At 37.6% G+C, this 13,991-nt stretch overlaps 1 protein-coding gene across 1 annotated transcript in view; it reads left to right on the top strand.

Moving 5' to 3' along the window:
* LOC145688223 (2-hydroxyacyl-CoA lyase 2-like) overlaps positions 1 to 13,991 on the top strand; it is a 55,776-nt gene that overhangs the window by 18,361 nt on the left and 23,424 nt on the right. Inside the window, exons 4-7 of the mRNA XM_081762133.1 lie at positions 590 to 754; positions 1,280 to 1,391; positions 10,816 to 10,916; positions 12,079 to 12,407. Of these exons, the coding sequence (XP_081618259.1) occupies positions 590 to 754; positions 1,280 to 1,391; positions 10,816 to 10,916; positions 12,079 to 12,407 (707 nt within the window). The remainder of the gene's footprint in view (positions 1 to 589; positions 755 to 1,279; positions 1,392 to 10,815; positions 10,917 to 12,078; positions 12,408 to 13,991) is intronic.

The following is a 13,991-nucleotide window of genomic DNA, read 5'->3' as shown; positions in this document are numbered from 1 at the left end:
GTTCACGTTTTTCGCGGCTAGTTGTGCAGAATGTCTCATTTTGAAGTCATAAAGGAAAATCACCTGCAGTTGTGTGATCTCCATGGTGCACTTCCATGCGACTCTACTCAGCAACACACTTACTGATTAGGAATTTCAGCCTGTTCTCTGAACATGTATGGAGTTTGTGACGTTCCATGCGTCACCACTGGTTGTTCTACAAAGGATAGTCTCCCACCATATGTGAAATCGAACATTTCAACCGCACCAACCCAATAGTTTCACAATATACAAATTTTACCGAAGATGTTAACACAGTTTATTTATTGTCAGAACCGTCATTTACAGAAAGCGAGTACACTAATATTTCCATGAAATTATGATATGCAGATATATATATCATTTACACGTTAATTAAAATACAATTGTTTATAATAATGTAGTGTATATTAGGAGATTTAATGGTATGGAAAGAATCTTAATGTAATCTAAAAATATACACAGGTCAAATAAATATACCAGGGATGTAGTATTCTCTTCATTAGAGCATAACTTTTTAATTATTGTTGTTATAGGTCCTGTCATAAACTTTCATTATAATTTGTTTCAGGTGGCGCTGCTGCTTCATTGTTAAAGGGTCGTGGAGCGCTACAAGATATCGACCAATTGTCGCTTTTTCAGTCAGTATGTAAATATTGTGCAACTGTTACATGTGTACGAGATATTGTACCAACATTGAAAGTGGCCATGCAGATTGCTCAATCGGGAACTCCAGGTAGGTGAGGTTGTGTCCTCAAACGAAGACTACATATATAAACTAGATGTCTTGAAAATTCTTAAGATTTATGCTTGGTATAGAATTAATTCTAGTTGTGTTAAGCTAACACACAATAGCATTGTCTTTTTTGGGGTAGTATAATAATAACAACAGTATAATAAGGCTGTGATGCAGTGCTAGAGACATATTCATGTAAAAGGGACATGTTCTTAGAGGACACAAGTGATTAAAATAAAATAAAATAGAAAAGGAAGTAGTAGATTTAACCAATTCCACTTTCAATACAGAATCTTAATAGAGATAAAACGGGTGGGAGATAATGAAAAGTGATTTTTAATAAGATTTCAGCGTTCCCAGAATAAATTATATCTTTTTCTCGTTATTGAAACTGGTAAATATACTACCTCTGATTACAATATTGATGCCTATACTTTGAGAGTCTATCGTAGTTTCATTACATGAAATAAAACTTACTTCATCGTAGGTATTTTCGAATAATTTGTTCTTACTATTCATTTGTAGGGCCAGTATTTGTTGAGTTACCAATTGATGTTTTGTACCCATATGGACTTGTAAGAAAGGAAGTTCTTGGTTCAGGTGGTTCAAAATCAATAAAAGGAAGAGTCATAAACTGGTAAGAAATTAATTAGATTATTTCGATTTATATACAGGGTGATTTTTTAAAAACTCACGGATGTCATTTGGGTCTAGAATTTCTAACTGAAATCCGATTTTCATGCGGTTTATGGCAAATGATCGAGAAAGGATTGGAGATTTATAGAATTATGTTTACTTGTTTAAATTCGTCCGGAGTAATATCGACCACGCCTCAACAAAAGCAACAAATATTCGCCAGTGTACCTTACAATTGGAATGAGGTTTTGGACTTTTGAAATTAAATTGTATTAGTGGTAACACCCATAAATCACATGTTGAATAGCTATAGCCCGTCTCTTGCAACAAACGACGGAGAGGTTTCTTGTGCAACCTAAAGAGTCGATAACTGACATCTTCCACAACACCCACATGCGGGTCCGCCCCTTCCCTGTCTCACTCAGAAGTGATCCTGTTTCTCCCAATTGATTCACTACTGACCATATTATGTTCCTGTCTGGGGCAGAACGTGAGGCAAATTTGTTTCTAAATGCCCTTTGCGTAGCAACAACAGGTTTTGTTCTCCAAAAACTTTTAACGATAAACTCATGTTGCTCCAAACAGTACACTATTCTCGCTGTATCCTGATCATATTCACATAGTAGCACAGAACTGTACAACACAATTCCCAATACAACGGCCCAGTTTCCTTTTCCTTATTGACCTTGGTGAGATTGTCATCTAATAAAGAAAACTCAAATTTCCACACCGCACCGCACCTCATTCCAGTTGTAAGATACACTGGCGAATATTTGCCGTTTTTCTTCAGGCGTGGCTGATATTACCTCGGATGAATTTAAACAGTGAACATAATCCCATAAATCCTTGATAATTTGCCACAAACCGCATGAAAATCGGACTTCAGTTAGAAATTCTAAACCCAAATGAAATCCGTGAATTTTAAAAAAATCATCCTGTATAATATATACCGGATACAGATATTTTAAATAAAATAATCAGTGCTTCTACATGTCAATTACAAATGGCTGGTTGGTGTGAGAAACCGAGCTCGATTTGCGGTGGGAGCTCATGTGGTTTGGATCCTGCATTGATCTGTAGGTTCACATCTCTTAGCCTCGATGCTGAATGGGACGCTGAATTCCAAATCAACGAATCACAAACGGCTGGTGATAAAAGGATGGAACAAAAAGTGAGGTAGAAAAATGTCAGAGGGCACATCGAATTGGCTGTTTTGCTTCCTCCACAAAGCCCTCTTATCATGGAACCCTAGGGGTTGACCCGAAAATTTTAAATGGAAAGGCATACCATCTGATACACCATTGTAAACAAACAACTTTGTAGGAAAAAAGTTATTCCTGTGGAGCACCATTTACAAAGACGGTGGAGATGCATTTTGCTTTAGTATTGCAGTAGTTTCACCTGCACCATATTATATTGACAACAGCTGTGAAATAACTCACAATTAAATGGGCATTTTGTAAACGTCACTCCGTATGAAGAACTTCTTTTATGTAAAAGTGTTCGTTCTCCTTAATCATTTCAATGATGTATTAGATGGTGTATCTTTCCATTTAAAATTTTTGAGTTCCAGGATCCTGTGAGACAAGCAGAATACTCCATTCGATACGCCCTTTTACATTTTCCTATCTGAATTTTTGTTTCATCCTTTAATCTGTAGCTGTTTGTGACATAAGCAGTGAACTTTTATTTGAAACACTCCAAATAACGTGGACTAGTTATAAGCAAAATGGACAATTGAAACATATTTTTTAAAAACAAACGTTTAGTTCTCTAAATTTAAATACATAGGGCTAACCATTGAGACTATATTATACATCAATACTTTGTATAAGCAATCCTTTGTCTAAAATTAAAACTTCAGATGTTTTTGGCATCTTCACAGTCAGTGTTCTGCATAAATTGGAAAATTACACGTCCTCCCTCTAATTGTAAGATTGTGTTCGATCGTAGGTCATTTAGCTTTGATTTTAATGCCAATACGTTCATGTCTGGTCTGTTTCTTGGCCATTAGTGTTTATGTTTTGCCTGTTGCTAGAGAAGTTCCTTGAAACAAGTTCACCATTCATAGTTTTTGATCGATGACAGTATGCGTCGTTCTGCATAAATATTTCGTTACTACACGGAAGACACGTATTCATTGTTGGTACCACACAGTCTCTGATGACATATTTTGCAATGTTCATATTACGTCTACAACATGGATTTTGCCTCGTCCACACATGAAAATAGCACTCCAGATTTATTTACACAATACGTGAAATACAAATATTTTACGTATTGCATGAAGCATTCTTTTTTTTTTTTTTTTCTAAGCTTCTGTTGAAGTTCGCCTTACATATTGCGGTATTTTCTCTGCATAAATGATAGTTCTGTCCAGAGAAGTTCCCTCGCCCACAGTGACGCGAGGGCGAGGGAGCGCGAGGGCGAGGACAAGTTTCGGCAGCGAGGGTGAGGATGCGCGAGGGCGAGGACAAGCTTCGATGGCGGGGGTGAGGGTGCGCGAGGGCGAGGAAAAGCTTCGACGAAGAGGACGAGGTTGAACGAGGGTGAGGGCCAAGTGTTACTGCGGGAGCGAGGGTGCACGATGGCTAGAGACAACTTCCTTCAGGAGAACGAGGGCACGCGAGGGAGGAGGACAAGCTTCCTTAAAAGCAACTGTTTTGGAGTTTGCTGTTTGACCTCTTTTGGAGAGAGGCAAAATTTAAAATATCATCTGCCATGTCCCCTAGATGAAAAGTTAGTGTCATAGCAAGGTTATACATTAATCGTATTTTTCCTTTCAATTAATTGCAGTAGGCAATTTCTCGTATGTACGTACATAATTATTAAAAATAATAATGCAACTAAGAATAATATTTGATTTTTCCCATGAAAGTTTCCGGATAGAAATAGCGCTAAATTAAGAAGTAATGAGTTGAGTTGATTTTAGTTTTTGCGTCCCTTTCATCAGCGAGGCTATATGAGACGTGGACCTACTGATTAACGTGGAATCCGAACCACATGAGCTCCCACCGGGAATAGAACCCGGGTCTCCCACGCCAAAGGCGCGTACGCTAACCGCTTAGCCACGGAGGAGCTCTCATTAAGAAGTAAGTGTGCCTCATTGTTGCACTCCCTGTGCTGGAGACGTTTTAGATAAGAAGTGTCTACTACACTGTCATGTTTAAAGAGTGTTGGTAGACAGACAGACAGTCACTCACGTCATTCAGCTGTAAATGACAAGAGCGCTGATATCTGAACAAACACAATCAGTGAGAGAACCATCAGATTGCAGTAGATCAGATGGAAAAAGACTTGATGGAATGACTTTGGTTCATAGATGGTCATTTTGCTCTGGACTCTCTAGGACTCGGGCTCATTTTTTTCAACTGGGCTCTCGCTCATTTATTCCTTTGGGAATCGTGCTCGGGCTCACTTCCCTCAGTTGGACTCGCTCTGACTTATTTGATTAGCGCTCGGGGTAGCGGTTAATTATTGAACCCGAGAACGGTCGAGCGCGAATGCCGAGCTAGCGAGCGTTAGGCTCGTGAGTTTGGATACCCATGAAATGGGCTGATTAATAGCATACATCCTCCTCCAATGTCCACCACTGATGAAGTTGTTACAATTGATCGGAATTTTTAACTTTTCATAGTTTTGTGACAGCCCAAACTATTATCTGAATCGATATTTGTTAAAATAATGTCAGTCAATATTGTATCGATTTTCATTGTTTCTGCTTTTATAATCTACGTGGGTAGAGCTATCATTTAGTTACAAAATAAATAATATGTTTTTTCTTGTCCTTAAATAGAAATATCTGACACGTTAATACTGAAATTTTGTTAAAAGAGCTGCTTTAACAAAATAAATTTAATAAGTTCCACAAGACATAAGTTGTTTATGCAGCCGAAATTTGCAACTGTTGACTGATTGCCGTTTAGCGTCCTCTTTCGTCGGCGAGGCTATGAGAAGTGGACCTATAGGTTTAACGCGGAATTCGATCCACTGTCGTTCAATGTTCTCCCACTCGGAATTGTCCCCAGGACCCCATGCACCAAAAGTTCGCGTGCAAACCAGTGAGATAGGGTTTGTATGTTGTGTTGTTCAATGATTTTTATTAGGAATAAAATACGTTACAGGATGATATACTGATTGTAAATATTATAGTGCAAGTATTGAACGATTGTGTGGTAAAAGGAGAAATATAAATTTGGACAAATTAAAAAACAGGCCTGAAAAAAACTGTAGGATATGTGAAACATATAAAACTTAGGAAAAGCCACTTCAGCAAAACGAGCAGGATTTTGTTGTGGGTAAACAGTTTAATCATATTATTATTAATTTCGCACAAATGTGCCACACATCATAGCATGGGCGGCGATTAGGGGGGCAAAGGGGGACATTTACCCCCCCACTCTTTTGAAATGACCCATTAATGTCGCTATATAGTTTCATTTGGAAATATAAAGTTTTTGTATGTATTAAGGTTCATAGAATGAAAATGGTGCCATAAAATATTTGCCGTTCCGTGAGTACGTATTAGTTGCCTTTCCGTGCAGTTAAGAAAGCTACAGGAGTTGCGTTTTAATTGCCACGAAAAATGGCTCAAAAATTAACCTATCCGAGTGTACTTTCATATTCATTTCTTCTTACAAGGGCTCGATATGTTAGTCAGCCGCTTTGGAACTAATTGAGATAACAGAAAAAGAAGTTCTTCATAAGCAGTGTTTCTTTCAGAAACAATGTTCTGGGGTGGGGGACACACTTAGTATCCCGGGCGGCACCGCAGGTACTATTCTATTCATTATTATATTATAGACGTATTATTTTGGTCTCCTTCGGGGGAAGGCTCTCAGAGCTTCGGGGGGCAGTACCCCCCAAAAAAACATGTCTGGAAGAAACACTCTTCAGACTGTTGATAAATGATGTAAACGTCACTATCGACCGAGATCTCCATTGTAACAGTTGTTCCATTTTAGGTGTTCCACAGTAAGTTATATGATGATATGTTTAGTTTCCTTTCTTTAGGACGTATGTTAAGCAAGGGCGGATCCAGGACGGACTTCTGGTGGGGGTGGTGGGTTGTAATACTGCTACTTAGAGCTACTTTTAAGAGCTCCAAACTCTGCGATGCGTTTTATTTGTATATATAAAATGAAGAAGTTTCCTCTTCTGGGGGGGGAGCGATCGCCCCCCCTGGATCCGCCACTGACGATAAGGAAATAATTCAACTAATAGGTTGAATAATTGATGCTCTGATCCCCATGAAGGAGGCCCTCTCGAGGCCTCCTCGCCCTCAATGATATGAGGGCGAGGGTGCGCGAGGGCGAGGAAAAGTTTTGAGAACGAAGGCGAGGGCGAGCGAGGATAATGGACAACACCTATCGCGAGGGCGAAGGTGCGCGAGGGCGAGGAAAAGTTTTGAGAACGAAGGCGAGGGCGAGCGAGGATAATGGACAACACCTATCGCGAGGGCGAGGGTGAGGGTGCGCGAGGGCGAGGAAAAGCTTCGACGAAAAGGGCGAGGGCGAGGAGAAGCTTCGACAGCGAGGGTGAGGGTGCGCGAGGGCGAGGACAAGCTTCGATGGCGAGGGTGAGGGTGCTGGAGGGCGAGGAAAAGCTTCGACGGCGAGGGCGAGGACAAGTTTCGGCAGCGAGGGCGAGGGTGCGCGAAGACGAGGACAAGCTTCGATGGCGAGGGTGAGGGTGCGCGGAGGTAAGGACAAGCTTCGATGGCGAGGGTGAGGGTACGCGAGGGCGAGGACAAGTTTTGGCCGCGAGGGCGTGGGTGCGCGAGGGCGAGGACAAGCTTCGACGGCGAGGGCGAGGACAAGTTTCGACAGCGAGGGTGAGAGCGCGCGAGGGCGATGGACAATTCCATTCGCGAGGGCGAGGGCCAACTGCTACTGCGAGGGCGAGGATGAGTGAGATCGAAGTAAAATGAACATGTATGGTTCTGTCACTGAACACTACCTAAGATACGTGATATTTGTTTTAGGTATTTGTGATAAAGAATTATTTGAAATAAACATGTCCAATGAGTTCCTTCGTGTCATATTTGCTTTCGAGCGACAAAAGGAGAGAAGAAAATATGGTGATCGTGAAAGAAATCAAATTCGAGATTTCAACAGATTTACAGGTTTTATGGCCCATAGATACCGAAAAAGAAAAATATATTTTCCGACATCTATCCGTCTGTTCGTCATGATGTACACTCGCCTACAAGTCATACTATTAGTGTATCTGAACCAAAATTTAAATTTAAGGTTCTTATCTGGTTCTCCAGGAAGGTTTATTGAATTTCCTTCCTACCCCTAAACATAGAGGTAGTTCATTCATTGGCAGCTCTAAAATTTTATAAGAGGGGAAGTCACGTCAGCAGTGACAATGAAACTAAATTTCTCTCCCCTCTCCGTAACACACCACGACTTTGGGGCCCCTAGTGATTTTTCACGTGGAAGGCATTTTATAAATTCCGATGTGAGGTACAAATATCATAGTAAAAAAGAACAACGAATTTGGCATTGCATAATCATGTATCCAGTATATGTCTCACATACAGAATAATTGAATTTATTGCTAAATGCATTGCTCAGAACAAGGAATTCAAGCAATTAAAGCAGTGGAAAATAACTGATGTTGTCAATGCTGCTCAACCTATTTCTTCGGGTTTAATTTCTTAATCGATTCTGTAAAAATCATTTGGTAACATACCCCTTAAGATACACACTTGTTAACAGTGTAATTGGAAACGGATGCAAAAAAAAACTAAATAGAGGTGAGAAGTTGGGACATGATAATTACTTACTTGATGGATTGAAATGCAAGCATATTGATTTCGATCGTTTCGAAAGCAAATACGGAATTCATTCGACCATTCTTTTTCAGTACTAAGACGTAGACCTACTCTTTAACGTAGAATCTGAATCACAGGTGCTCCTACAGGAAACTGAATCCTGACATCCTATGCCGAAAGTGTGTTTGCTAATCATATATCCATGAGGAAGTTCTAAAATATGCATGAAGTTCCACAAGTCTAACGGGGACCGAATTTTGAGTGTTCCCCGCCTTGAACTTAGCCTACAAGGCTTGACAATTTAATCAAAACCACGATAATTCTGACATTTAGGCTAGGAAAAGCAAGAGAAATTTGTGTATATATAGGCTATTTCTTTGCAAAATTTGAAATTTTATTTTTCGACGTTGTGTTATTCTTTTATTTATTTGTATTTCACAGTTATTTGTTTGAAGTGCAAGTGTAACACACATTTATCTGGGGTTTCTCGTGTACGCTGTCACACTAATTCCAGAGGCAAATCACGTTAAAACGTAGCTCAAGAATATTCATTTGTTCCTTAAATGCTTCGAAAATAAAGGTACACATACATCTGATGTTATTAAGTTCCCAAATCGTAAAGTGCATTAAGAAAGTATTTTCTCCTTCATAATAATTTGTTATAAATGTCACATTGAAAGCTCCTCGCTCTTGAAACAATGAGTCAGCCTTTCTCCCACGAGAAGCAGGAAAAAAATATCAGCCTTCGATTTTCCCTTTTCTTCTTCTTTTCCGTTCAGTGTGCGATTAACACAGGATGACTCCATCCAATTTCCTTCTCTTTCGGTCGTTGCAAGGACAGAAATCAAAAGAGCTCGCAGTCACCAAAAATGTGTGATACATCGTACGCAAGGCCAGGCGTTTAAAGGGATGTTCTGTTGCAGCAGCGGACACTAGAAGGAACCAAGCCAGAACACGTGAACAGAGGGTAACATCAAGCAAAGCCTCATTATAATTTTGTTCACACTTCACAAAAAAAGTGTTCCACTAATACCTGCAGCAGAACATCATTTAGTTTAAGGAAGTGGAGCAAGAAAGTTTAGTGGTCCACCTTTGTTGATTTTGGTGTATTAATTTTAAAATAAATGTACTGTATCTTTTTTCACCTTTGTCCATTGTTGAATGATCCAACTTAATCCAGTGAAATTGTTGCTTCGACATAACGTCATTTTTGTTCGTCTTGGGATGGCCGTGCCTACAAACGACCTTCAAATATCCCTCTCCATACATACATTGAAAAAAAAAAAAAAAAGATGCATCGTGCTCAACCACGATACATTTTTATTTTGTTGAGGTTAGTTCCCTGTTCTAAAGTGCTTTCCTTAACAAAAGTTGATCAGTAACTTCCGGTGTAGTTCGCTTTAGGCCGCATTTTCTCATCCGCGAAGCTTAGGTGCTCTTTCGTTCTTTTAGTACTTTCGCAACACGATTAACACATGACACAGTATCTCCAAATTGTTGCTTATATGAGTTAGGATTTTATTTGCGAACGTCCGTAATAGGTCAACATTTTTCCACTTTGAGGAAGAAATAGCTTACTTTCTCTTGACCATTTTCCACAAGTACACTCATGTCCAAAATTATTGTCGCATGTCTATAAATATGTTGTTGTATGAATATAATTTGATATTGAATTCGCCTGGTATTTCTTATAATGTTAGTACGTGTATAATCGGCAAAGAAATGTATGTGACAAATTTCGTGTCAAAAGAGCAATAAATAAGAACAATAAAACGAAAATAAAACTTTCTTGTCCATTTAACAACATTTTATTTTACTCATTCTAATTTTCATATTTATAATTCTTTTCCTGTGAAATTTACGACAAATATACATTTCCCGATTATACACATAGTATCAGTATTAAGAAGTTCCCTGCAAAGTCATTATCGAATTATATTCTTACAAAAGACAGTTATAGATATGCGACAATCATTTTGGACATGAGTGTACATGACGTGACTCTAATCCAAGGTAGTCACTAACCTGGATTTGCTTCACAGCTATTTTCTGTTTTTAAATTTTTTTTCTTTCTAAATCTTTCTTCCATATCTGATAAATCGTATTGCGAAAACTCTTATAATGTACCATTTTTAGTGTGTGTGTGTGAATATCTTTTCACTATTTTCTGGTAATTCATTAATTTTGTATTCTTACTTTGGAATTTGTTTCAACATATATATATAATATGCGTAGCAAACTGTCACTTCTGAAGAAAATCAAGAGTAGACAATTGCAAATGAGAACAGTTTGAGAATTTTTCCAATTCTGTACATTGAAACTCACTGGAAAGGAAACGAGACTATGCTCAATGAATTTATGGTGAAGCCTTACGTTCACTAAATAAGTTAATCAATTTCTCTGTGGCTTACTTAATTCAAATATACTCCGCCCTTAGTTGTATTTTTATTAGAAACTAATTAGTTCATATTATGAAAGTAAAATATTGTACTTTCATGACATTAGCATATTTCAGGCGGCATGGACTGTTGTATGTTACAATATTGACCATAATATATTTTCAGTTATGAGGTCCACAACCTGAATGGAGAGATGATTGATTTAAAAACATTTACATCTGTCTCATTTTTGTCTTTCTTCACAGGTATTTAACGAATTATTTAACTAACATTTTTGCTGGAGCTTGGGAATTAAGGGATACCACACCGATGCCATTAGATATACCGTTACCTTCCACTGCTGAGAGTAAGTGCTTCATGTCATTATATGTAGTATATCCATAATGAAATCAATTATTGCTAACCGTAGGATTAATGCATACTACCTGTTAGATACGTACTATTACTACTGAAAGTTACATAAGAAAGAATCAAAGAGAGAATTGGAAAGTAGTGGGAACATGGAAGTGGAAATTAGAAGCGTGAGTACATTCTACATGCTTTCTCATTTGGATTTTCCTTTTCCTTCTGGTTTTCACTTAGCTCAGTTTAAATCATAGCCGAGTATTTCACAAGCTTTGTAGTAAAATCTGTTTTATCAGCAATGCTTGCCACCATTCATATATACTTAGTTTTATAAGTTAAATTATGTATCTAAAAATAATATCCTGTTTGACACTTTAATTCAGATAGTAATTTACATTATAACAATTCTTCTTCTGAGGGATTCAGTTGAAGTTAATGTACAATTCTACAATCATGGCATTAAATCTGGACGGCTACTCGCTGTTTAGTTTGTATCGAGTTTCCCCTTCCCTGCAACTGTGCTAACCGTGCCAATACATTGAACTTAATCAATCCCGCTTATTATTTACTACTCGTAGGGAAGTACAGAGTAATTCACGTATTGTCCAGTTCCAAGGTCATTGTAATACTGTTGTATATCTATACACTCAGAAAAGTTGAATCACAAGAAGTAAATTTTTGCTATGTAAATATTTTAAAAAATCAGTAATAAATCACACTAATGCAGCAGGATTAGGCCTTTTACTTCGGTACTCAAATAAATAATCAATAAGAACAAGTAGTTAAATAAACTGAAGGAACTGGATGCAAAGGGATCGACTGACTGCATCAAACTTTTGAAAAGAAAGAAAAAATAGAAAACTAAAAAGGATTTGTTAGTTTTTTTGAGTTTTAACATCTCTCTTCATCGTCACATCTATATGAAACATGAAACTGGAGCTTAATGAAACACCCGAAATGCCACCATGAAATACCATTGAGAATCCAGTCCTGTTCTGCCGCACACAAATAAAAATGCTTATTATATAGCTATAAAGGAAGTGTAAAGATTGGTACACAATTTTACTTTTTACTGTCAGAAATAAGGTTAGTGTTATTCCTTTTAACACATTGTAAGGATAATTTTATCTATAGATAGTTTAATATTTTTTTCTCTTTTTCAGTTAAAACATGCGAAGAATTGTTGTCACGTGCCAAACGACCCCTTTTTATTGTGGGAAGCCAAGCCGTTCTTCCGCCAACACCAGCAGAGTCTGTTCAACGAGCTTTGGAGTCACTAGGAATTCCTTGTTATTTGAGTGGCATGGCTAGAGGTTTGTTAGGACGGAAGTCACCCATTTTTATTCGTCAGCAGAGATCAAAAGCACTTAAAGAAGCAGACCTCGTGATCCTAGCAGGAACTGTATGTGACTTCAGATTGCAATATGGTCGAGTGCTTCCGAAAAAAGCGAAGATAATTTCTGTTAATAGAGATAAAAGTCAGTTGTATAAGGTAAATGTTGATTTTTTTTTTCAAAAGGAATATTTTGTCCGTCCTGACATTTTATTCTTTATCCAGGCTCGAGATTTAATGAAAAAAGTATTTTATTTTTAATTCACAGTAATATCTCTGTATTTATTTGCCCTGACCAACGAAAGAAAGAAAATTTTGTATGACTGGGGCAGTCAAGGCCTCCGGACTAGAAATATCGACTTTTGAGGTTGTTGGAATGCTAGGTGGAAAAGAACAAAAAAGTTCACATCGTTATTCATACAACACATACTGCCTTGGAAATCTTACCACACTTTCATCAAATCGTGCCTTCAAGGATCAAATGAAAATGTCTGATCCTACTGGAATTTAGCTTAGATGTTGAAAATAAACCATTTATTTACATAAGTAAACATTGTGTGGAGTAGAAATGTGGATAAGCGGCGAAAAACAAGTGCCTTGTAAAAAAAAAAAAAAAAAAAAAAAAAAAAAAGCCGAGTTGAACGGAAAATCAATGAGAAATTACAAATAGTAAAACAACTATAGAAACAATATTGGAAAAAAAAATCTAAAGAAAAAAGGAAACTGCTTAGAACATTCATTATTTCCATTAAAACTACCACTTGTGGAAATTCACGTCGTCTTTATTTAATTTACGTATCCGACGATAGCTTCGCTAATTACTCCATTAGCATCCTCAGGGACACAGGGGCACGGTAGCAATTAAATTATACTTTCTCGTATGTTTCTTTTTATTTTTATTCTTCCTTCAGCAATGCTGATTGTTGGCTTTTTTTCAAACGTACAGTGGGTTTGTTCGTTTAATTTAATATATAATAACATTCAGTATACAATATATCTACTGGTAAATTTATTGTTACCAAATTTATTGTTGTACGATTGTAATGTAGATATTTATCCCTAATTCGTTTTGTTAGCTCTGTTCTTTTCTATTCTTTCTGTGTAATCTTCAGAATTACAAATCAAAGCTAAAGAGTATATTCACGTTTTCTTTTACTAAAACAATTGTTGAAAAACTGAAAGATCAAGGGTATGAATACAACCGAACTTATCCGATCAGGATCAAACTTGACAGAGTGATAGACCGTGACCTGATATAAAATAATGTGCAGTCTGTTGGTTCCCGATTTAGCAGCTGTCAAAATTCGAGTCACTTATTCGAAAGAGAGAAAAAATCAACCGAACTCAACCGGTCGTGATCGAATTTCACGTGCTATAAAAGCATATGAAACAATATGGTGTACAGACTGCCGGTTCCTAAGTTAAGCACAATCAAAGTTCTAAATGAGTTCATCACACATAGTAAAAAGATAATAAATACTGTTCAACCACTTAGGCAGTTGTGAAGTGTGTGAACGTACGACGTAGCTCAGTTCTCACTAAGCATTTCTGTTATCTCTTTTCAGTCTTTGCTGGCGTGATTTTGTGCATTTTTAAAATTGAAATGGAGTAAGAGAGGCAGCGTAGAGATTTAAATATTCGCTGCAGATCTGTGAGTAAGCGAGGAAAGCAACCACTTGGGTTGTTAAATAGAAATTTCTTGCAAGGGTTTTTTTTTTTTTTTTTTTTTTTTTACGACTGTGC

This window comes from Thermobia domestica, chromosome 6 (assembly GCF_964235325.1).
Source record: "Thermobia domestica chromosome 6, izTheDome1.hap1.1, whole genome shotgun sequence".
NCBI lineage: Eukaryota > Metazoa > Arthropoda > Insecta > Zygentoma > Lepismatidae > Thermobia > Thermobia domestica.
This window is presented reverse-complemented; position numbering and strand designations above follow the sequence as displayed.